Source organism: Numenius arquata, chromosome 26 (genome assembly GCF_964106895.1).
Source record: "Numenius arquata chromosome 26, bNumArq3.hap1.1, whole genome shotgun sequence".
Lineage (NCBI taxonomy): Eukaryota > Metazoa > Chordata > Aves > Charadriiformes > Scolopacidae > Numenius > Numenius arquata.
The window spans coordinates 722,598-746,004 of NC_133601.1; the positions used below are offsets into that span (position 1 = coordinate 722,598).

At 63.8% G+C, this 23,407-nt stretch overlaps 1 protein-coding gene across 5 annotated transcripts; it reads left to right on the forward strand.

Moving 5' to 3' along the window:
- Positions 1-1,873: 1,873 nt before the first annotated feature.
- Positions 1,874-23,407, forward strand: FGFR1 (fibroblast growth factor receptor 1). 5 transcript variants are annotated; one of them, XM_074164159.1, is made up of 17 exons: positions 1,874-1,964; positions 10,731-10,994; positions 11,644-11,727; positions 11,949-12,124; positions 13,990-14,113; positions 14,873-15,063; positions 17,161-17,305; positions 18,804-19,021; positions 19,581-19,726; positions 19,872-19,993; positions 20,118-20,228; positions 20,354-20,544; positions 20,693-20,815; positions 20,969-21,039; positions 21,503-21,640; positions 22,140-22,245; positions 22,357-23,407. In XM_074164159.1, the coding sequence occupies exons 1-17, from the start codon at positions 1,874-1,876 to the stop codon at positions 22,531-22,533; spliced, it is 2,478 nt and encodes an 825-aa protein (XP_074020260.1). In that variant the 3' UTR covers positions 22,534-23,407. The 5 variants fall into 5 exon arrangements, with proteins under 5 accessions (XP_074020260.1, XP_074020261.1, XP_074020263.1 ...); XM_074164160.1 differs by having other exon boundaries at positions 18,804-19,000; XM_074164162.1 differs by lacking the exon at positions 10,731-10,994 and having other exon boundaries at positions 11,644-11,742.

Below are 23,407 nucleotides of genomic sequence, written 5' to 3' on the forward strand. Positions count from 1 at the left end.
TCTCACTGGAACGGGACAGGCGGTGGCCGGAGCTCCGACGGACCGAGTGTGTGGGGAGGATGAGTAGCGGCTTATTACTCACTACGATTATTACTCAGTGTTTTTAACAGCTCACGCTTTTAGACAGACGCCTTGTGGGAAGAGGAAGCGCTGGTTCGGGCAGCAGGTTGGGAACGGCTCCGCACGGGGCTGCGGGCAGTGGGAGAGGAACCGGGTGAGCTCTGGGGCACGGAGGTACAGCTGCTCCACGGGGAGCAGAGGAGGTGTTTTGGGGATGGTATCATCCTGTCCACACCCTGGTCCTTCCTCCTCTCCTGGAGCATCCGCCGCCAGCGGCACCCTGGCCGGACCAGCACGGCCATGCTGGGATTGTGCAACGAACTGGGCAGGGATCGCTGGCCAAGCCCAGTGGGACCATTAACGACCGCCGGTGTCAGGACCTCCATCCCAGGCGCCTACGGAGTCACAGATGTGTCGCGGGGGTGGAACGGGGTGGGGGGGGTCGCTCGCATCCACGCTGCTGGAAACAGTTGGCCAGGGGCGGCTGGGCTGGGGCTTTGGCTCCGGCGTCCCCCTTGGACGTGTTTTGGCAGAGCTCCCCGCTCCCAGCGTGGCGGGGAGGAGGACAGTCGGAGGGATGAAGGCCACGGAGGGCACATCCCCAGGGCACCCTGAGCCGGGATGGAGCTCTGCTGGGTTTCCCTGGGCCAGAAGCTGGCTCTGATGCCTCCTGGCATGGAGCGGTGCCCTGGCAGGGGAAGGGGACGGGGACCCGAGGGGACAGGTGGGCTGGAGAGCCCAGCGTGAGAGCTGGCAGGGATGAGAGCAAATTGCAGTGTTGGCCGTGGAAGCCGGGGGATTTCTCCCCAAACGGCTGCTCCGAAAACAGCTGTTGGTGGAAAGAGATCTGCCGCGGGCGGGAGGTAACCCCTTCGGCTCCAGGAAACCTTCCCATAGCGGGGGGCTGCCTGCGTGCCCTATAGATCCTATAGGGGATGGGGGGGGGGGGCAGTTTGCAGCAGGATCTACCTGGCTGGGGGTGCACGGTGACATAGACAACGTCAGATTTTGGTGTGGATAATGTGGGATTTGGGGCAGCGAGGCCCTGCTGGTCTGGGGGTGCCGGGTGGGGTCCCGGTGCTGCCGGGGGTGTTCGGAGCAGAAGATGTGGAAAGAAGGGAGAGATGCGGGGGGGCGTTTGCTGGCATTCATGCAGGGGAGAAGTGGCCTTTCGGAGCCTGGCAGAAACAGAACGTTTTTCCTGTCCCACAGAACTTGTCAAGATTTTGGGATTGTTTTTCATTGGAGCAAAGTTAAAGAAAACTAAGACATTCGTGGGAACTGCCACACTGTGATGACCCGGCTTGGGCCGAGGGGGGTTTTGTTTCAAAAATTTTGTGGCATTTTGATCTTGATAGGGATTTCCTCTTTGCAGCACGGAGCAAGTGCAGGGAGAGGAGAGGAGCAGAAATCTCCCTTTCTCTGACCAGCCTTTGAAAATTTCTCCCCCTGTTCTGGGAAATTTTGCTGCATTCGATTCTGCTTCGCCAGCGGTTTTTACTCTCCACACATCAGCGCTTTCATGCGGGGAAAACATAATCCTGCCCGTCAGCGCCGGGTCACTTCAGCCTGAGGAGGGGTCCGCGGGGACCTGCCCCACGGCTCGGGGGCATCATCGCTGCCCGGGGGGATGCTGGAGGAGCATCGTCCGCGCTGGATGGTGGGACGTGGGGGCTGCGTCTCACCCTGCCCTGACTCTGCTTTCTTCCTTCGCAGCTCGGAGGGGCTGACGGCCCGGCGGAGACCCCCCCCGGGGTCCCCATGGAGTGGGAGTTGCGGAGCCCAGTCGCCGAGCAGTAGCCGCAGCAGTGGGATGTTTACCTGGCGGTGCCTCATCCTTTGGGCTGTGCTGGTCGCAGCCGCGCTCTCAGCTGCCCGGCCGGCCCCCACCCTGCCCGACCAAGGTAAGAGCCCACCACCGCGGCCCCCTCCTCCCGCGCGGGTCTCTCCTGGCCATACCACAGCCGGTCTCCATCGCGGGAGAGGCAGAGGATGGTGTGAGGTCCAGGCTCGTGCTGGTGCCACGCTGGTGGCCGGTGGCTAGTGCCAGTGGGGATGTGGCACGTGTTGTCCGCCGAGAGCAATTCGCCCGGGCAGGAGGAGTGTGTGCGCGGTTCCAGCAGTGCCCATGGATGTGTTAAACCTGGAGGGAAATTGTGGCAAACCCCCGGATTGTTGGTTTGGAGGAGGGTACAAAGGCCCAGGAGCTGTGTCCCCACCGGGGGGGGGCTCACTGCGTGTCGTGGCACTCGCTTCCCTGTGACCATCTGCAGCCCGGGGCTGCAGGGAGCCTTAGACCCGTGGAGTTGCCTGGCTTGGAAGGGACCTTTCAGACCATTGAGACCAACCATCTCCCACCCTGCTGGACACTGGGGTGATCCCGGCTCAGCAGCAGGAACCAGGATCTGGATGCAGGGTACCAGCGGGCAGTGTGTGGGATGAACTCACCCCATGGAGACCCCCGGGATGCTCCGGTACTGCTCCCGGCTGGGGAATGCCCACGGGGCTGGCTCCAAAGCCGTGGTCTCCACGTCGCCGGGGGCAGAGGGCACAGCCCCGGAGGAGGGCATCCCCCTCGCTTTCCATCGCTGCTTCCCCCTGTAAAAGCCTTGCAGGGGCTTGTGGCCCGTGACGGGCAGGCGGGGGTTTGTCCCTGCCACACTCCTGGGATGCTCCACAGCCTGGGGGCACCCCGGGATGCAGGGGATGTGCTGCGTGTGTCACCCGGTCCTGGTGACAGCCCCCACGGAAAGCACCGCTCTGGCATTCCCCAGCCTTGGCCTTCCCCTCGGTGAGGCGGAGAATAAACAGAGCAGGCAGCGCCGCGCAGGACTTGCTGCCTTTTGGTTTTAATTACCCAAGAATGTCTGGTCTGTGGGGTACTGCTTTGCTTTTTAAGGCTCGCTCCCCCTTCCCTCTCCCTCCCGCCCCAGCCCCGAGAGGCGGGTTGTTGGTGCCGCCAGCATGGGCACGGCGCAGTGCCCCGGTGAAGAGCCACTGTCCCCGTGCCCATGGTCCCTTCATGGATCAGGGGTCGGGACGGGGCAGGAGCTGGCACCGATGAGTAAATCGTGCTGAGGCTGGTGTCCCTGGCCTTGGGGGGGGGGGGGGGGGGGACGACAACTGGGTGATCCCAGCTGGAAGGATGCTGTGATGCTGCGGCCAGCGGGCTGGGGTCTGAGCAGAGGGTACCCACCCTGGTGACAGACACGTCCCGTGAGGTGGCTGGGGCTGTGCGTGGTCCCCGGGGAGCTGCGGGCTCCAGAGAGGAGCCTGGGCAGAGCATCGCTCGCGGGGATCATCTCGGAGATTTTTCCACTGGCATGTGTACTCCCCGCTTCTGTAAATAACGCGGCTGACGGCTGTAAACATGTTTTTCTCGGGAGATTGCTCTTCCTGGAAGAGGTTTCCTGGTGGTGTGTGGGGTGAGGATGGCTCTCGTGCCACCGGGTGAGCGGCGCTGGCAGCCCCGGCTGTCACATTGGGGTGTTCAGGCAGAGGGTTAACTTGAGGAAAGGTGGTTTTTTGGGGTGCTTAGGGGGTCCCGCAACCCGGAGGTCTTAGGGAGCAGCCTCAGGCGGCGGTGGAGGAGGAGGAGAGGTTGGAGAGGAGGGAGCTGGTTCCTCGCCAGCCTCATGCCAGGGCTAACAATAACCTCTGGAAACATTTCCCGACACGGTTCTCACCAGGGCAGCCCAATTAGTGCCACAGCAGGAGCCCGGCTGGGGCAGAGTCCGTCCCTTGGCTCCGGGGCTGGCTGGTGGGAACACAATGTTCCCGGCAGGACGTGCGGGATGGGAAGAACCGTTCCTGGGCCAGGACCTGCAGCCGGGGCCGTGCCACCAGGATCCAGGTCCGGCCCTGAGGGCATCTGGGGTCCCATGGGGTGTGTTGGGGGGCTCGGCTCCCGTGGGGCATCGTGTCCCCAGAGCTGGGCTCACTCTCCTTCCCCTGCATCTCATGAGCATCGTCCGGGGGGCTGCAGCCCAGGTCCCTCGGTCCCCTCGGGTCCCCTCCACGACGGAGGCAGCAGCTTTCCCGGACTTTGTTCTGGATGTTTATGGGGTTTCAGTTTACTCCCGGTTCTGAGGCAGATAAGCTCCCTTCTCAGGGAGGCAGTAATCCCCCGCGCCCGGCCTGCGGCCCCTGCCTCCCTGGATTCCCAGTCCCAGCCCACCTCCCCTCCCGGTGTGGGGAGGGGGCTCGGGAGCCCTGCCTTTGTCGGGGGCTCGCTCCCGTCACTGAAAAATCTGCAGCAGATAAAATATTAATGGGCACTTACAGCATTTTATAGTTACCTAAATTTGGAGGTGGTAAAAAAACCCCTAGTTAAGGGGAAAAGCCAAGAAATTTCCATGAGCAGCCTCCGTCGCCTCCCTCACAAAGCCCGTCTTTGTCTCCAGGTTAAATAGAAACCTGCAGAAAATTGCCGAGGGGATTTTTTTTTTCCTCTCTCCTTGTCTGCTATTGTCCTCGCCGCTGTGCAGGCATTTCCACCGCTCGGGGTCTGCCTCATCCCTGCCTGGGGGGTGCTGGGGGTGCAAAGCAGCCGAGCTGGTTTTTGTGGGGAGCGGGGCACTGCCTTGGGGGGGTCCTGCCTTGGGCAGCTCTTTTTGGGGCACGCTGAGCCCCGACGGCCGCCCCAGTGCAACAGGTACTTTCCCAGGGGGGTGCATCTGCCCTGTGGAGAGGGGGGTTTCGGCAGAGGAGCCCGGGGCTGCAGCCCCTTCCCCATGCGTCCAAGCCCCAGTTGGGGCGGGGGGCTGCCCCATTTCCCAGTCGCCCAGCTGGCCACAGGCTTAACCTCCCCCCGGCCCATCTGTGGGGCCAGCGGGGGCCCTGGCTCCCGGGGCTTTGTTGTGCCTGGCTCCTCCGGGGGGGGTCTTGCTTTGCACGCAACGGGAGCCAAAAGTCCAGGGCTGGGGAAGGGGTGCTCAGCTCTGGGGAACTCTGTGAGCATGGGGCTGTGCTGCTGCCACCTCCTCTTCTCCCCAAAAGTCAGCGCTGGCAGGAACATGGCACGTGAGCCTGGGGGCTGCAGTCTGTCCCCCCCTCCCCAGCACCAAAGATCTTTGGGGTTCTTTGACTCAGCTGTAGCCTGGCACATGCTGTCACCAGCCACAGCATCCCCAGAGGTGGCACCGCGAGGGTCCTTGGCTTGTCCCCACTGCTCCCCGGGTGGACTGCTGTCCCCCCATCCCCAATTCCCTGCTCTCCAGCCCCCACCCCCACCCCCCTCAGCTTTTGCAGCTCTCGGGGTCTCCCCATCCCTTGCCCCAGGGATCCCCAGGGGAATGGGTTTGGAGGAGCTGATTCCTCGCTGGAACCCTACGAGATCCCCGGCCACGCTGTGCACCTTCTGCACTTTTCCCAGCCCAGGATCGTCACTGGAGCTTGGGGGGGCCCAGCAGCCCCCACTCCCAGCTCCGAGCCCTCTGCTCCCCCAGACCCCGACTGCTGCAGCCGCTGGGTCCCCAGGGCATCGCCTTGTTCTCTGGGGCATCGCGCTGCTGCCTTCCCCTCCCAGGCTGTTGAGCGGGCATTGTTCCCTCCTCCCGCCTTCCCACTCGGATGCTGTCACTCCGGCCCTTAATTGAGGAGGAAAAAAAAAAGAAATATGAGTCTTTGGGAGCAGCAGCGGCGCTTTGCCGCAGCCCAGGCTGCAGGGCTGCCCCACGGCCAGCGGAGCCAGGCGAGGGGGTGCAGGGGGGTGTCCCTGGGGCTGGGGGAGGGCTGGTTGTCGAGCCCCCCCCATCTGCAACAGCCCCGGGGCTGCTCAGGAGAGGTGTTTTCGGCAGTGAGCCAGGGCCCAGGCAAAGCCAGTGGTTGCTGCACAAAGCCGTAGGTGCCTGTGCGGATTGGGGTGTTCACTTGTACCCCCCAGGATGGGCAGGAGCACCCCCCAGCCGTTCCCCACCTGGGGGGAGCCGATGGGTGAGTGTCTGTGCCCCGAGAGCTCAGCTCTGCTGCAGAGCCCCCAGTGTGGCCGGGGGTGTCCTGGGGGGAAAGGGGTGGATTTATTCTGACAGCTTTGCAAACTACCAGCACGCCTGTTAATTAAACGCCGCTTCAGTTGATGAGCGGGAGGGCGGGGGGCAGCACGTAAATCCCCCTCTCCCTGTTGGAGGAAGCATCCAGGGACCTGAGGGTGCAGAGAAGCCCCCCTGAGTTGGCTTGGTCAGGAGGAGCCAGGGGTGCCTTGAGCCCCCCCCAGGAAGAGCCAGGGGTGCCTTGAACCCCCCAGGAAGACCCGTGGGTGCCCTGAGCCCCCATCCTTGCCTGCTGGCATTTCCCTGCTGCAGCCTTTCCCTGGGGAATGGGAGCCAGGGATGTGCATCGCCCCGGGAGCAGCCAGGATGCAGGGATACTGCTTGGGGCGACCCCCTCGGGTCACCCCCCGGCGCAGCCCGGGCTGGGAGGGGGTCAGCAGGGAAAGGAGCTTTTTAAATAAGAAAGAAGCCAATCCCCGCGTCCCGGTAAGTGCTTCCTGTTGGGATTAGCGGGGCTGCCGGGCATGTGTGTGCTTTTTCTTCAGGAAATACCTTCGGAAAGCCCCGCTGGGGTCTCCAGGGCAACCGGCGCCCCCGGCCCCGCGCCCCCCGCCCGCATTGTCCCCGCGCCGCTTTGTTGGCCGCTTTATTGCCACCGCCGTGGCCGGCACAGCCCGCGGCTCCCGCGCTCGGGGGGCTGCTCCGCTGCGGGGACGGATAAGGGGGACAGGGGGGGACAAGGTTAATCTGTGCCGCTCCTCTCCCCAGGGCGGCTGCCCCGTGTCCCCCGTCCCCCCCGCCGTCCCCGGGGGAGCGGGTGACAGTTATACGTGCTTGGTGACACTCTCCATCTGACCAGCGCTCGCCGGGCTGGGCTCCGCTTTCGGGTCCATTGCAAAGCTGGAATAAAGCAATAAACCCACGGCGGGCCGCACTGGAGCGTGCAGCTCTGTTTCGGGCTCGTTTGGAAGCGCAGGCGTGATCGGCCGGGGCTGGGGCTGCCCCTCGTGGGGGACCTCAGGGCTCCCCACGGGCTCCTGTCCCCCCTGCACCGTGAGGGGGTGCTCTGCCCTGCAGCATCCCCCTTGGAAAGCTGGAAAGGTTAAGTTAAAAAGGGAGCAGCAGATGGTTTAGATGTGCCAGATCTAATGTGTGTATCTTGCTTTCTCCGGGCAGGTGACCAGCAGGCGCTGCTGGTATTCTGTTTGCCCTCCTCCTCCTCCTCCTCGCCCCATTTTGCTCAAAGGGGGCTGTGAGCATCCCTGCAGCCGGGCTGGGGACAGGAATCCCCCCACCCCAGGGGCTCCCCAGTGCCCACCGGCCGTGGTGCGATGCTGGGAGCACCCAGAGCCTCGCCGGGCAGGCAGGGGCCGGGGGAGGAGAGCCAAGCGTTTGTCTGGCTGATTAAACTCTGGCTGAGGTGGCCCCCTCGGGGCTCGCTCATGCCCCCGGGGAGCAGCCGGCCGGGCTGGCGGCTCTGCAGAGGGGCTGCACCTGGAGCCCTGGTTTAGGTTACAGAAAAGCAGAACCTATGAAAGAGGCGTTTCAGGCTGATGGAGTCCAGTGATCAGACGGGCTGGCGCTAATTAACATATGCGGAGGGCAGGCAGGTAACGAGGCTGGCACCGCTGGCTGCTCCCGGGCAGGGGGAGCCCAGGACCACGCTGCCGTCCCTGGTTTTACAGAGCGGCTGCGTTTCTGAGGGGACTCTGTGCATCAGCTGTGGTGGGCACTGGGCTGCCACGGTGCCATCCCGGTGGCCACGGTGCCATCTACCTGCCAGGGCCACCCCACGGCACCATCAGACCCCCGCCCCCCCCTGCCCGGGCTCCTTGGTTCGGTGGCCTGAAGGAGCAGTGGCACTTGCCTGGGGACCTGCCTGAGGCTGGGATGCTGCCTCCCCAAGCCCCAGTGACGGACTGGGGGTGGCTTGAAGTTTTCCATCCATCCAAATTCCTCCTCTACCCCCCGGCCACCCCCTCCCCGGACTGCAGGTCCAGCTGAGGGGTGTATGCTGAGTGTGGGGCTGGCAGGAGATTCCCTCACGGTGCCAGCATGGTCCTGCCGACCTTTGTGGGCAAGCTCATGGGCAGGTGGCCTTTCCATGGTGGTCCCTGGGGCAGGCTGGGTGAGGAGGTGACCTGTACGAGAGCTTCATGGACCACAGCAGCATCTTTCTGGCTAGAACTGGTCCTTTACTGGCCCAGCATGGGTTCAGCTGGGGCATGGTGGGACCCTGCAGGTCCGGCAGTGCCCACCGTGGCCACGGGACACCAGACCCTGGACCCGTGCATGGCTCCTCATGTGCTGGCATGGCCTGGGACAGGCAACGGGGACATCAGGGGACATTTGTGGGCAGTGGGTGTCCTTGGCAGCTCCAGCCACCTTCCTCAGGTTGTTCTGTGCGATAAGGAGTGTTTGTCGGTGCGTGGGCGGGGGGGCAGAGCTGAGTGTCCCGGGGGCACGGACGGAGCCAGATAAGGGCAGATACGGCTGCGGCTCCGCGTCTCGTGATGGTTTGGGTGTTCGTGGCTGTTTGTCGCTCCCTGACCTTGCTCTGAGAAGGAATCAGGACGGACAGGAGGACGTCGTGTCACCGAGTCCCAGGGTGGACAGACACACAGCGAGGGGACGGGAGGTGGCTGGAGGACGCCTGTGACCGATCACTTGAAACACAAATCAGAGAAGTGCCCGTCCTGCGAGAGGAAAACAGGGAAAACGGGATTGCAAAAGCAAGACCCTTTAAGGGACACCCCCCACTCTTAGTATTCCACATGGAAGCGCTTTGTAACCTCTCACTGCTGGATCGAGCCCTGGATTTTGGTCTTCTCGCACCTGAGGAAGGTGAATTCTTCCCCAGCGCCGTTTCCCTTCAAGCAAAGGAAGAAGGAGGGGCTCTGGAGCTGCTCATGGATGTTTTCCCCATGAAGCTTCTCATCGGTACGAGGAAAAGAAAAGGGGCCAGAAAGCGCAGTGCAGATCACGCCGGGGTAAATGAGAGTTTCTGAAGAGCTGGTTTTTGGAGAGTTTCGGCTCCGCTCTGGGAGTGTCTGGGGGGGTTTGGTGGCAGCAGGGACCCCCGTGCCTGGGACGAGCTGCTCCGTGGCTGCTGGGGGTGCGCAGAGGAGGGGGAATGGGCTCACCTGGCTTGGTGGGCACCGAGGAGAGGGTGATGGCGTGTGTTAGTGCTGCGGTGAGGCAGCCCCTCCAACGCATGCTCGGATGCTGTGGGCGTTGGTAATTAGCTGCTCTTCTGCAAATTGCCCCTCTCCTCGCTGGGAGCCATGTGGGTCCCAAGGGAGAGCTGTGGCTTTCCTCTTGCCCCCGTGGCCATGGTATGGTGCCTGCAGGCTGTGTGCCCACCTCCCTCCTTGGGGGAAACGGCCCTCGGGACACGGACCAGCTGAAGTTACAACATTTCTGGACTGTTTCTGCTGGGCTGCCCGCACAGGGCTTGGTGGAATTTTCCAGACCTGTCCTTGGACCCCCTCGGATACAGAGCAGTTGCCCCCTGGAGACCTTCAGCGTGCCCCCATGGCACCATCGGCTCTTGCCCTCATGCTGCCCAGCTGCCAGCTTAGAGGAAATGCAGTGATTCCTTCCAGGATGCTGCCGAGCAGCTCTGGCCCTGGGGAGCAGCATCCGCAGCATCACCATCTGCCTCTCCCAGACACCCTGTGCTGCTCCCGGACCTGGGGCCGTGCACATCGGCCCGTGCTGCTCGTTCCCCAGACGATGCTCATGCTACATCGGCTCCACACCATCACAGGGAGCCCCAGCGCCTGCGGAGCTGCAGCAGCCAGAATCCTTCCTCAGGCTGTGGGTGCAAAGAGATGGTTTGAAACCCAGCCGCCTGCCCCAAGCCCAGGGAGAGCCACGGGAGCACCACCAGCGCTCGGGGACGGAGCCATGCCTGCCCTGCCAGGGCCAGGAGGGACAAGATCACGTAGCGGCGGGATGGAGAGAAAGGATCTTTGTGCTGCTGACACAAATGTGGCATCAGGAGCAGCTGCGGCGCTCCCTGCCCGGGGCGGCTGCCACCGGGGACACCGACAACGGCACCTGTTTCGCCGGAGCTCCCCTGGGCTGACCTTTCCCAGCAACGCAGCCCCTCGCTGCCCTGCCTGCTCTCCTGCCGCAGCCACTCGTCCCCCTGGCACCCTGCCCCAATGCGCTCTAACCGGGGCAAGGCACGGGGACCCTGGCCCGCTTCGCTGGCTGCCCGCTCGCGGTGGTGGGGATCTGTGGGGTGGCCGAGCCGAGTAGGGATTCGGGATGCTCCTGGCTTGGGTAGGACCCAGCCGCCCCAACTGGCGCTGCCTGGGATGTCTCAAATCACCCGTTTCTCCCCCATTTCAATGCTCCCCCTGGGCGAAGGGATGCCTTAGTGCTTTGGGACTCCCCGGGCACCGAGTGGGTCCTGCCACGGGGGTGAAGTGCTTGATGCTGCTTGGGGTGCTCGCAGCCTCTGCCCCCCCTCCCTCTGCTCCGCCGGGTCCCCTGCCCTGGTCCTGGGTGCCACCGTGGGAGCATCCCGGCAGCGCATGTCGCCTTATTAACACAGAGCCGCGGCGGCGGCAGCAGCAGCAGCAGCAGCATGGTTTCCTTTGGTCTCTATTCCTTTTCTCCTTCTTTTTTTTTTTTTTTTTTCTTTCTTCTTCTCTCTCCTAACTCCTCCAGTTCTGCCCAAAGCAAAAATCGAAGTGGAGTCCTACTCGGCCCACCCCGGGGACCTCCTCCAGCTGCGCTGCCGGCTGAGGGATGACGTCCAGAGCATCAACTGGGTGCGCGACGGCGTCCAGCTGGCCGAGAACAACCGGACGCGCATTACCGGGGAGGAGGTAGAGGTCAGGGACGCGGTGCCCGAGGACTCAGGGCTCTATGCCTGCATGACCAACAGCCCCTCGGGGAGCGAGACCACCTACTTCTCCGTGAACGTCTCAGGTTCGTAGCAGGGAAGGGGCAGCCCTGGGACCGGGCTGTGGAGGAAGGAGCGGGCTGCCCCTGCACGCCTCTGCATGCTGCCGGCACGCGTACGTCTGTCCGGCTGCTCAGGGAGATGGGGACAGACGGAGGAGGTACCAGCACAGTGCAGGGAGGAGAGGTTGTCGCCTGTTTGTCTGCGGGGGGGCCGGGGGGCTTCAGGGCTGCCCCCAGGAGTGGGCACACAGTGGGCATGAGCCCAGGTCCACATTGGAGTTGATGGAGCATGAGGTTGGAGAACGAGGTTTGGAGGTGTCTGCCGAGGCTTGGGGCGTTCCTGTGCCCGCAGGGTCTCGGCTGCCACCCTGGGTGGGTTGGTGGCACCAACCCATGCTTGGACACACGGCGTGGAGCTCTGAAATCACCTCGGGGGGCACATTGCTCCACGATGGCCACGAGCTGTGGGCACCAGGAGGGCAGGCACTGTCAGCCCTGGCTGCACCCCTGTGCATGCACAGCGTTCACCCGGGACCCCCGTACCTCCCCACTGCCACCCCCCCACGCACAGTCCTGTGCCACCAGTCCACGATGCTCCGGTCCCCACTGGTCCCCCTCGGGAAGGGAAGGGTCTCTGCACGGATATTCAGCCGGGCCCTCTCTTCTCTTGCAGACGCGCTCCCCTCTGCGGAGGATGATGACGATGAAGACGATTCCTCCTCAGAGGAGAAGGAGGCGGATAACACCAAGCCAAACCGTACGTGGGAGATGGGTTTGCCCCTGGGGTTGGCCTGGATTTTGGCAGGGGGCGCGGGGGGGCTGCACACGCAGACGAGCATCACCCAGGGATGGGGAAAGGTGGGTGAGGGTGGGCAGGGGTCCCACTGCAGCCCAGGGCACCCGGGGGGTGGCAGGGGCTCGGTGCGGGGAGCGGGTCTGGGTCTGGGTACTGAGCCCCCTCCCTGCTGTGCTCCCCAGAGGCCATCGCTCCCTACTGGACCTATCCTGAGAAGATGGAGAAGAAGCTCCACGCCGTCCCCGCCGCCAAAACAGTGAAATTCAAGTGCCCGTCCAGCGGGACCCCCAACCCCACCCTGCGCTGGCTGAAGAACGGCAAGGAGTTCAAACCCGACCACCGCATCGGGGGGTACAAGGTAGCGGGGCCGGGGTGGGGAGGGGAGGCTCAGGGGGGGCAGCCCCCAGCCCTGCCTGCGCGGATGCCGCTCTGGGCTCCATCTGTCCCAGGCTCTGCCGCACCTCGAGGGGCCGAGGGCTCGCTCCGGAGAGGGGGAGGATCAGGAAGGGGCTCTGCAGCTTAAGAGGCACCGAGCCCCCTGCCCGTGCGGCCCCCGGCGGGGGCAGATGGGCCCCTCTGACATTCCCGTTGCAAAATAGCCCTACGGCAGTGACCTGCTTCTGGGTCATGTTTGCACCGGCTCAACCCCTGGGGGAGGGGGACAGCCTGCCTTCACCAGCTTGGACTAATCCCCCCGCCGAGGAGAGGGGGTCTTGGCGTCCCCGGCCGGCGCGGGGACTCCCGGGGGTCGCTGGGCAGCCCTGGGGGCTGCAGGGGTGGACAAGCCCCTCTGTGTCCCAGCGGTGGTCGGCAGGAGCTGTGCCATTAGCCTGGGGATACCGGGAGGTGGGGAGGGGGTCCTGGCTCACACAGAGGGGCCACATTGGCTCCCGGAGCTGGGCAGGGGGCTGCAGCGCTGCTCCCCCAGCACCCACAGTGGGCCCAGGCCGTATGGCCCCCCAGGCGGGATGGGGGCTCGGCTTTCCCCTTCTCAGGGCTCCAGTCTCACAAGGGGGGTGCTGCTGCTGATGCAGAGAAGCCCCAATGGTGGGACCAGCATGTCGGGACCCCCTGAGCTTCTCCCCCCTCAAAGGAGAGGGTGGGCCACGCTTCTCCAGCATCCGGGGCTGAGGCAGCTCCAGCCCTGAGGACCCCCGGGTGACCCTACAGGGGAGCACCATCCCCTTTTTTCATCTCTCTCAGAGAGTTTTCTGGCGTGGGGCTGCAGCCTGCCCCAGGCTGACACCCCTGGGGGGGGTGAGACCCCCACCCAGCGTGGGTCCCCCAGGCCATCCCAGCCGGGTGCTGTGGGGCTGTGGCTTTGGGCACTCGCAGCCACCGAGTCCTGCACCATGTTGTGCCAACGGGCTCCGGCCAGGTGCCAGGGACACGCAGCAGGAATGTGGCCATGTCACGGCTCCGTGTAGGGTGTGGGATGGGATGTGGGATGTGCCAGGGAGGGACACGGGCTCCTGGGTAGGAAGGAGAGGGGCTACTGGCAGCGCCGTGGCTCCCCAGACAGTGACAGCACGGCACCCTGGGTAGGTAATGGGGCTGAAATGCTGTGGAAATAACCAGTTTCCAGCTGGGAGGGAGGAATGCAGACCCCTGGCAGGGAGCGGGGCTTGGGGAGGTCTCCAGGAGGAGCCGAAGGCAGAGCCAGTGGTGGAGCAGGGTGTAGGAAAACCGTCCCCGTGGCCAGGAGGGACCTGGGGAGGTCACAGCCCAGCAGAGCCACCAGGACCCATCCCAGAGGAGTTGTGTCTGCTCAGCAGCACCCACAGACGTGTCCCGGGGGCACGGTGTGACCGGCACGGTGCCTTCTCGCCGTTGGGGCTGGCCACGGGAGCGAGCCCAGGGCCAGCCGGGGGGCAGCGGCTCTTGCCGTGCTGCGGGGGAACAATGCCGGTCTGTTCCCCGCGCAGGCTGGGGCCGCCGGAGAGGGGTGTCCCCGCGGGCCGGGCCAGTCCATCACGCTCGGCTCACAACATCTGCTTCTCGGCGCAGTTGGCTCCGTGGCCAGGCTGTCCTGGGACAGCTGGGAGCAATTACGGTCCCTCCGTAGGGAAGGGGAAAGGTGACCTCAAAGGGAGATTTACGTCCCGGTCGGCGGGGGCCGGGGGCTGAGCCAGCTCTGACGTGACCGGGAAGGAGGGCTGGTGGGCTCCGGTCCGCCAGCGCTTGGCACGTAACGGGGTCTGTCGTCCTACCCCGTGTCCCCAGGTCCGCTACGCGACCTGGAGCATCATCATGGACTCGGTGGTGCCGTCCGATAAGGGCAACTACACCTGTATCGTGGAGAACAAGTACGGGAGCATCAACCACACCTACCAGCTGGATGTCGTGGGTGAGGAGCGTGGGGCTGGGAGGGTTCCCTCCGGGTCCCCCCGCTGCCCCCCAGCAGAAAGGGGTGCTGTACCCTGGGAAATGGGGATGGGAAGTACCCATGGGGACGGGTTTCTTGTCCCCGTGGCTGTGTCCCCCCCCCAGCAAACACCTCTGGGGCGCAGCGCGTCCCCGAGCCGGCAAGGGGGAAGGTTCACCTCAACCCGTTCTGGGGGATTTTTAATTGTGGTGGAAATCATTTCATAGACCAGACAGAAACTTTTTCTAATCGCCTTATTAGCCATAATTCCCAGCTGGGAAGGCTGGTCTGAGCAGTTCCACATGTGGAGCTGCTCTAAATGCCAGTAAATGAACCATTAAAAATGTGATTTAATTTGATTACACTGAGCAAACTGAAGGGAACAGTCAGCGAGGTGAACAAAGGGGTTTGTTAATGCTGACTCACCACAGTGGCAGCCGCTTTGTTAACGGCCGGGGCCCTCGTTAGGTTTGTTTGACCTCTGACCCCACCAAATAGGTACCGATGTCCCCATCCCTGCGCTGCCATGTCACCTGTCCCTGTCCCCAACCCCTCCTGGCTCCTCTCGCCCCATGGCGGGGGGGGGTCCCCTGGGGAAGGGGACACCGTGGGTCTGCCGGGAGCATCACTGCCCGCCCCAGCCAGGGGTCCCCGTGCATGGTGGGGGGCTGCAGGGTGCAGGGTGGGTGGCGGAGCACCCCGAGCCCTCCATAAGGTGCCCCCTCTCCCTGGGTCCTGCAGAGCGGTCCCCACACCGGCCCATCCTGCAGGCAGGGCTACCTGCCAACAAGACGGTGGCCCTGGGCAGCAACGTGGAGTTCGTCTGCAAGGTCTACAGCGACCCCCAGCCCCACATCCAGTGGCTGAAGCACATCGAGGTGAACGGCAGCAAGATCGGCCCCGACAACCTGCCCTACGTGCAGATCCTGAAGGTAAAGCCGCACGCCAGGCTGCCCCACACGTGTCCCCACAGTCTTGCCCATCCCGTGGGGCAGGGGCAGCCACGTGGGATGGTGGCCACGGGCAAGAGGAGCTGCCTGGGGCTGGGGACCACTGTCCAGAGCCCCAGAGCCATCACCAGCCTGCCCGGCTCCATGCCAGGGTGCCTGGAGGAGCCCGGGTGAGAGGTGGGCAGGGAGGGCTGCCCGGCTCCCCAGCCACGTCCAGGCAGCGCCGTCCCTCTGCAGCCCTAAAGGCTGATGCCGTGGGGCCGGGGGTAGCCCGGGGGGCAAGCATAGCACTGGAGGGGGGAGCCCAGCCCCTGCTCTCTCCTGACGAGAGCAGCTCGCCCTGCACCCTGGCGGTCCCGCTCACAGCCAGCAAAGCGGCTGCTGTGCCAACCCCTGGGGGGCTCAGCTGTCCCCAGCAGTGTCCCCAACATCCACAGCCATCCCCAGCTGTGTCTCTGGCATTCACAGCCACCCCCAGCCCTGTCCCAAATCCTGGGGTGCGCAGCCATCCCGAGCTGTGCCCCCAGTGTCCCCAGGTGTGTCCCCAACCCTGGGATGTGCAGCTATCCCCAGCCATGTCCCCAACGTCCCCAGCCATGTCCCCAATCCTGGGGTGCACAGCCATCCCCAGCCATGTCCCTGATTTCCCCAGCCATCCCCAGCTGTGTCCTTGACCCTGAGGTGCACAGCCATCCTCAGCCGTGTCACCAACATCCCCAGCCATCCTCAGCCATGTCCCCAATCCTGGGATGCACAGCCATCCCCAGCCATGCCCTCAATGTCCCCAGGTTTGTCCCCAATCCTGGGGTGTGCAGCCATCCCCAGCCGTGCCCTCAATGTTCCCAGCCATGTCCCCAATCCTGGGGTGCGCAGCCATCCCCAGCCATGTCCCCAATCCTGGGGTGTGCAGCCATCCCCAGCCATGTCCCCAATCCTGGGGTGTGCAGCCATCCCCAGCCATGTCCCCAATCCTGGGGTGTGCAGCCATCCCCAGCCGTGCCCTCAATGTCCCCAGGTTTGTCCCCAATCCTGGGGTGTGCAGCCGTCGCCAGCCATGCCCCTGGCTGGGTCACAGGGGGGAGCAGGATTACAGCCCCGTGACTGTCTGTCTCCACCTCCCACGCCCCCCCATGCACATCCCCAGCCCTCTGGGGTACTGACGGGTACCCAGCGGGTACCGGGGGGGTCCAGCAGCCCCCCACGCCGACAGAGCCGGTGCCGGTGCTCCGGGCGCTGCCGTTTGTGACCGCGTCGATGTGACTCCATGTTGTTGGTCTGTTCCAGCACTCGGGGATTAATAGCTCTGACGCGGAGGTGCTGACCCTGTATAATGTGACAGAGGCGGAGAGCGGGGAGTATGTTTGTAAGGTTTCCAATTATATTGGCGAGGCCAACCAGTCTGCGTGGCTCACTGTCACCAGACCTCTGGCGAAAGGTAATCGGAAGAACGCCCGGCGGGGTGTTTCCTCGCACCGTCACTCCCCGGCGGTGGAAAACAAAACTCTGGGCTCTCTTGTTTCTGCTGTGTTTCTGGTGCGACAAAGCCATGGAAAAATACTCAGCGGGGCCGGCTGGGCTTTGTGCTCTGTGTGTGTTCCCCCGTGTTTGTCCTGTGCGATTCCCACCCCGTCACGCAGACACCCTGGGGGTGCTGCCATCGGGCCACCCCGCGCCTTCGCACCCCATCTCTGCCCGGCTGGGGACCCCACGGTGCTGCGTCCCCTGTCTGTGCCGTCCTCCCGTCTCCGTCCTCCCGTCTCCGTCCTCCCGTCGCCATCCTCGTGCCCCGCACGCCCGCCGGCCGGCTCTGCCTGAGGTTCATTTCTCCATGCAGCCCATTGCCAGCATGTTCCGATGGGCAGGAGACTCCATTTGGTGAAGGGTTTTTAACCAGCCTCTCCGTAGGTCCGCCCGGATGAGTGGTCATCCCGAGGGTCTCTCTAGCAGGGCTGCGGTGGGCTCTGTCTGCTCCCCGGGGGTCTGGCAAATGAGACTGGGCTCTTCCTCCTCTCTGGCCTCCTTCCCAGAAGATCTCATGGCGTTTGCTTCTCCGTTTTTTGCTTCCATTTTTCCTTCTAGACGGCTGGCGTTAACACAACAGACAAAGAAATGGAAGTCCTTCACTTAAGGAATGTCTCATTTGAGGATGCTGGGGAGTATACATGTTTGGCGGGTAATTCTATTGGGATCTCCCATCACTCTGCATGGTTGACAGTTCTCGAAGGTATATACTCCTCTTCCTCTCCCTTTCCTCCCTCCTTTCCAACGTATGCATTGCAGTCTGGGAGAGAGCGATTCCTGGCCCCTGTCCCTCCCGGAGCTGGGTACCATGGCAGCAGGAGAGCTGTGGGGCGTCCCCCCTCTGCCTGTCCCCCCCGCTGCCCCCTGATTGGGGTCTGTCCCCCCTCTACCCCCCGACTGGGGTCTGTCCCCCGCTCTCTCCCTGGCCCAGGCAATGCATATTCAGGGGAACTTAACCAGGGGCTGCTCCTCTGGAGCAGGATGGTCCCTCGCTCCAGGGCAAGGCCAGCGTTGCCCACGCAGGGGGGCACAGAGCGGGCAGAGGCGGCTCAGGGGGTGCTGGCAGCCTTGCCTGTGCCCTCCCTGTCGGGGGGGCTGGCCTTGCCCTGTGGCACAGGACCCGTGCCGGGGCTGTGTGTCGCTTCTGCTGCACTGCCGGGGACTCTGCCCCCGTCCCCATTGATGCCCCCGCTCCTCGGGCATCAATGCTGCAGGGACCAAAGGCTGATAACAGCAACCGGGGAAGTTTTTGGGGTGCTGCATGGGTGCTGCTTTCCAGCCAAAAAACTTTTCCCCGTTATCAGCCGCTGCTTGGTCCAGCCGGGTGTGCTCGGAGGTGGGACAGAAACTTCGACTCCCTCTTACACCTCTCTCTGAGGCTCTGTTCTCTGGGGGGGGGGTGTGTGTGTGTCAGGTTGGGGGGTGCAATGGCAGCTCCCACCCTGCCAGGTTCACCAGGGTTTGTGGCCGCACTGGATGGTGCCACATGGCTGCAGCTGCTCTGAGCTGTTCAGGGCAATGCCACCTCCTCTGCCACCGGCGGCCACCAAAGCAGGGTCTGCCCCACAGCACGGTGGGGACGGGACCCTCCTCCCCTCCAGGCCAGGGGTCCCAGCTGCTGCTGGTGGTGCTTCTGGCTGCTCTGCCCCAGCTCTCCCCGGTCATTACCAGTAACACCTGGACTCCTGCAGCCCCGGGCACTGATCGATGGCCCCCTCCATGCCCAGGGCAACCCCCAGACCCCGAGGGACTCACAGCTGCGACTGTGGGCTGATCACAGCAGCCAGGGAGGGGACCCATCCCTGGGGGTGTCCCGATGCCCCCTCCCTGCGGGGTGATGCAGGGGAGCATCCCCAGTGAACCCCCACGGGAGAGCTCTGCTCTGTCCCGCACGGCCCCAGCCGGGGGACGCGGGCACTGTCCCCCCTACTTCACGCCTTCCTCAGTTGACCCCATCCCCGGGTCCCATCCCACCCCATCCCGTGCCTATGGATGTGGCAGATGCATTGCATGGCCATAGGGATGAGGAGCCTGAGGGTGCCCACATGCCATCCCTGACGGGTCCCTGCCACACGCTGCACCGAGGCCACCGGCGACACAGAGGGTGTCCCCACCGAGCACGGGGAGCAGCTGGGGGGGCTCCCCCAGCCCCGCTCTGCTCCTCAGCCCCGGGTGGTAATGTCTTGTTCACGCTGACCCAGCTATTGAAGACACCCCGGCCATGATGACGTCCCCCCTCTACCTGGAGATCATCATTTACTGCACCGGGGCCTTCCTCATCTCCTGCATGGTGGTGACCGTCATCATCTACAAGATGAAGAGCACCACCAAGAAGACGGACTTCAACAGCCAGCTGGCTGTGCACAAGCTGGCCAAGAGCATCCCCCTGCGCAGACAGGTAACAGAAAGTAGAGAGGGGGTTTGTTTGCACCTACTGCCCCTCCTGGCGGACCTGCCCTTCCCGGGGAGGGGGGAGGATCTGGAGGAGGATGGACGGGGGGGGACCCAGGAACATGCCACTCTGCTGCACATGCCACCCCATCCCGCCTTGTGCCCGTCCGTGGCGCGGGGTGGGGACCATCCATGGGCTGTGACCCCAACTGGGAGCATGGCGAGCCAGGTGGGGGCTGCAGAGCCCCCCCACGTCCCCCACTCAGCAGGGGTGATGAGGAGAACCAGAAGGATTTACAGCAATTCAATGCTCGAGCAGAAGAGCGTGTTTTACACACTGAGGAGACAGGAGGACCCCCCCAGGCTGTGTATTTGGTGGTATCAGCATGCTGGAAATTAATTAAAAATTACTCAAACCGGGTCCAAGGTGGAAGCGGTGCTGGGGGGAGCCCCTCGCCTGCAGGCAGTGATGGGGGGCAGCAAGGGGAGGGGGCTGCAGGTTGGGGTGTGAAGGCTCCTGGTCAGCATCTCCCTCCCGGCCACGGCCCCCAGCGCTGCGAGAAGGTAACCCACGGTCCCCGCTGCAGGTGTCGGCCGATTCCAGCTCCTCCATGAACTCGGGCATGATGCTGGTCCGGCCCTCGCGGCTCTCCTCCAGCGGCACCCCCATGCTGGCCGGCGTCTCCGAGTACGAGCTCCCCGAGGATCCGCGCTGGGAGCTGCCCCGGGACAGGTGAGGTCCCGTCCCCTGCGGGAGCAGCCTGGGTGGGAGCTGGGGGAGCGTGGTGGCGCTCCTGGTGTTGTTTCCCAATGCTGGCGACCGACCTGCTTCCCCCCGTGGCCACCGGCCCCCGCCTCAGGGTCTCTCCTCCCACCAGGCTGATCCTGGGCAAGCCCCTGGGAGAAGGGTGCTTCGGGCAGGTGGTGCTGGCAGAAGCCATCGGCCTCGACAAGGACAAGCCAAACCGTGTGACCAAGGTGGCCGTGAAGATGCTCAAGTGTAAGTGGTGGTGAGAAGGGAGGGGGGTGTCCCGGCACGATGCCACAGGCTGAGGCTGGGTGTGCAATGTGGGGGGGACCCAGCCTGGCCCCCCTCCCGACTGTTCCTTTCTCCGCCGCTTTAGCCGACGCCACGGAGAAGGACCTGTCCGACCTCATCTCCGAGATGGAGATGATGAAGATGATCGGCAAGCACAAGAACATCATCAACCTGCTGGGGGCCTGCACGCAGGACGGTGAGGGTGTGCGAGCTGGGGGGGGGGGACACGTCCCCTGTGCCGCCCCTCCGGCTGCCATCCCCGTGCTGGGAGGGGGCTGACCCCGCTTTGTGGTCCAGCCGCTCACCCCGCCATCCCCGCAGGACCCCTCTATGTGATCGTGGAGTACGCGAGCAAGGGCAACCTGCGGGAGTACCTGCAAGCCCGGCGGCCCCCCGGCATGGAATACTGCTACAACCCCACCCGTGTCCCTGAGGAGCAGCTCTCCTTCAAGGACCTGGTCTCCTGCGCCTACCAGGTGGCCCGGGGCATGGAGTACCTGGCCTCCAAGAAGGTGAGGAGCTCCCAGGGTGCGGTGGTGGGATGGGGAGCCCGACAGCTGGTCTCCCAGAGGGGCTGCACCCTTCCCTTCCAGCCCGTTTCTTCGTGGGGGAACCATCCGGGGGCCTTGGGGACCCCCTGACAGCCCCGTGCTGGGTCAGTGCATCCACAGGGACCTGGCGGCCAGGAACGTCCTGGTGACCGAGGACAACGTGATGAAGATCGCTGACTTCGGTCTGGCCCGCGACATCCACCACATCGATTACTACAAGAAGACGACCAACGTGAGTGGTGGGCGAGGGGCTTCGCTGGGGCGGGCGAGGGCAGCCGGGCTCTCCGTGCCAGGGGTGCCCTGACCCCGGGCTGGCGGTGCCACGGGCAGGCAGGGCTTGCTCCTTGGTGGCACTGAGCCCATGTGGGGCTTTCTCGTGTCCCAGGGCCGCCTGCCGGTGAAGTGGATGGCCCCAGAGGCTCTGTTCGACCGAATATACACCCACCAGAGCGACGTGTGAGTACTGGCCGCGGGGCAAGGCGATGGGCTGGGTCGGGGGGAGACGGGGAGCCAGAGCTGCCAGTGCGGGGGACCCCTCGCTTGTCCGCTGGGCGCTCTGCCGCGGGCTGGGGGATGTGGCCCTTGGTGGCCACCTGGGCCAGCAACGCTCTCGCTGCCTGCGTCGCTGCCTGCATCTCGCAGCATCTCGCCGAGGTCCCAGCACCCGCCGCTGAGCAGGACCCACGGGGCGGCGCAGCAGATGTGATCCCTCTTAATTTAAGGAAAATATAATTAGCGCCGGCAGACGAAATATTTTGCATCCAAATTGCGTTTGGCGCTGGGGCTCGTTTGTCTCCAAAGCGAATGGAAGCTGTTAGTGCTTCTCCTTCCCCGTGAACAAGCTTCTGAAGTGAAAAGGGGGTGCTGGCCCCGCGGGAGCCGCGTGCCCCAGCGTTTGCCCTGTGTTTGCCCCGGGCAGGTGGTCCTTCGGGGTGCTGCTGTGGGAGATCTTCACGCTGGGTGGCTCGCCCTACCCCGGCGTGCCCGTCGAGGAGCTCTTCAAGCTGCTGAAGGAAGGTCACAGGATGGACAAGCCCAGCAACTGCACCAACGAGCTGTGAGTTGCAGCGCTGGGATGGGGAAGGAGGGGGGCACTGGCACCCCAAAGCCCCCCATGGGATCGGGAGCCTCTGGGGCGTGGGGGTACACAGGGGAACACAGGCAGATGGTCGGAGTCACTTTCCCAGCAGTTCCCAGCCCTGCAAAAACATCAGCTCCATCCATTTGCAGTAATCACCCCCTCCCTGCGTTATTTCTCAGCGGGAGTGGATCCCGGGGTGACCCCGGAGCAGGGACTAGCTTAGCTCCCCGACATCCTCCTCCTGAAACGCCTCTGCGTCCGTCCCAGCGCTCATGGCCGGGAGGGTGGGCAAGGGGATCCTGTTCTTCCACCCAAGGGATTAGCCCTGAATCCCCGGAATAGCGTCTTTGCCGGCCACGAGTCCCAGCCTGAGTGCCAGGGGCCGTTCCTGGGTACTGCTCAGCTCCCAGGGGTGGGGGGTCCCCAGCCCCAGCCGCTCGCCCCGTGCTCAGCCCTCCCCTCTGCCCCCCCCCAGGTACATGATGATGCGGGATTGCTGGCACGCCGTCCCCTCCCAGAGACCCACCTTCAAGCAGCTGGTGGAGGACCTGGATCGGATCGTGGCCATGACCTCCAACCAGGTAGGAGAGGTGACACCCGTGACACCACACAACCCTGCCTGGGGGGGTGGGTGCTCCCCGGGGGATGCTCGGTCCCCTCCTGAGCCCATCCTCGGTGTTCGTCCCTCCCAGGAGTACCTGGACCTCTCCATGCCGCTGGATCAGTATTCTCCCGGCTTCCCGGACACCCGCAGCTCCACCTGCTCCTCGGGAGAGGACTCTGTATTCTCTCACGACCCTCTCCCAGACGAGCCGTGCCTTCCCAAGTTCCCCCCTCAGCACACCAACGGCGGACTGAAGCGACACTGAGGGTGGCACTGCCAGCAGGGACTGCCGTGCCGCACCGTGCCCCTGCCCGGGGGCCGCCGGCGGCCGCTGCCTGCGCTGCCCGCTCCTGCTGAGCTGTTGCAGAAGAGGGTTCAGAGACACAACCGCAGCATCTCACGTACCCAAACCCACCCGCCTCTCCCGCCAGCTCCTCCTGCCGCCTCAGCTGCGAGCTCTCTGCACCCCAAAGGTTTTCTTCCGGTGGTTTTTTTTGGTGTTTCCTTTTATTTTTTTTTTTTTATAAAAAAAACCTCTTTTCCATGAAGTCTGTGCTTGAATATTGCCATGTGGTGAAGCCAAAATCCTCTCCTGTGGGCAGCGCCTGGCTGGGGAGCTGCCACCCATCCCTGGATGGGGTGTATTGTCCGGATGACTTGGAGAACTCGCTCAGCCGAGCCCAGCGCTCGGTTTTTGTGGCCACGGAGCCTGGACGCCTCGCCGGCAGCACCGGAGTCCTGTGCCCGGGATGCTCCGGGGCTGGTCCCGCGGCGCCAGCACCAAACCCCTGCTCCCCTGGAAGCGGGAGACGCGGTGCCTGCGTTGCTGAGCACCGATGGCAGAGGCAGCCAAACCTACCAGTGCTAAAAACAGAAGTCCTGTGTACATAACTAAAAATATGTATAAATATGAATATATATTTACATGTCTTTTTAAAAGGGTTGTTACCAGAGATATACCAGTTTGGTAGTAAGGTACTAGTGGCTGGTAGATATCAGTTGCTATAAAAAAAAAAAAATTCATATATTTTGCTACTTTTGCTGTTTTTATTTTTTTAAATTATGTTCTAAACCTATTTCAGTTTAGGTCCCTCAATAAGAATTGCTGCTGCTGCTTCAGTTTTATATGGGGTTGTATT

What these genes read in the sequence shown, in the direction of transcription:
- FGFR1 (XM_074164159.1), top strand. Translation starts at nt 1,874, where the DNA reads ATGTTTACCTGGCGGTGCCTCATCCTTTGGGCTGTGCTGGTCGCAGCC. An exon ending in GGATAACACCAAGCCAAACC is followed by an intron (nt 11,728 to 11,948) that starts GTACGTGGGAGA and finishes TGTGCTCCCCAG; the next exon opens with AGGCCATCGCTCCCTACTGG. An exon ending in TGGGAGCTGCCCCGGGACAG is followed by an intron (nt 19,727 to 19,871) that starts GTGAGGTCCCGT and finishes TCCTCCCACCAG; the next exon opens with GCTGATCCTGGGCAAGCCCC.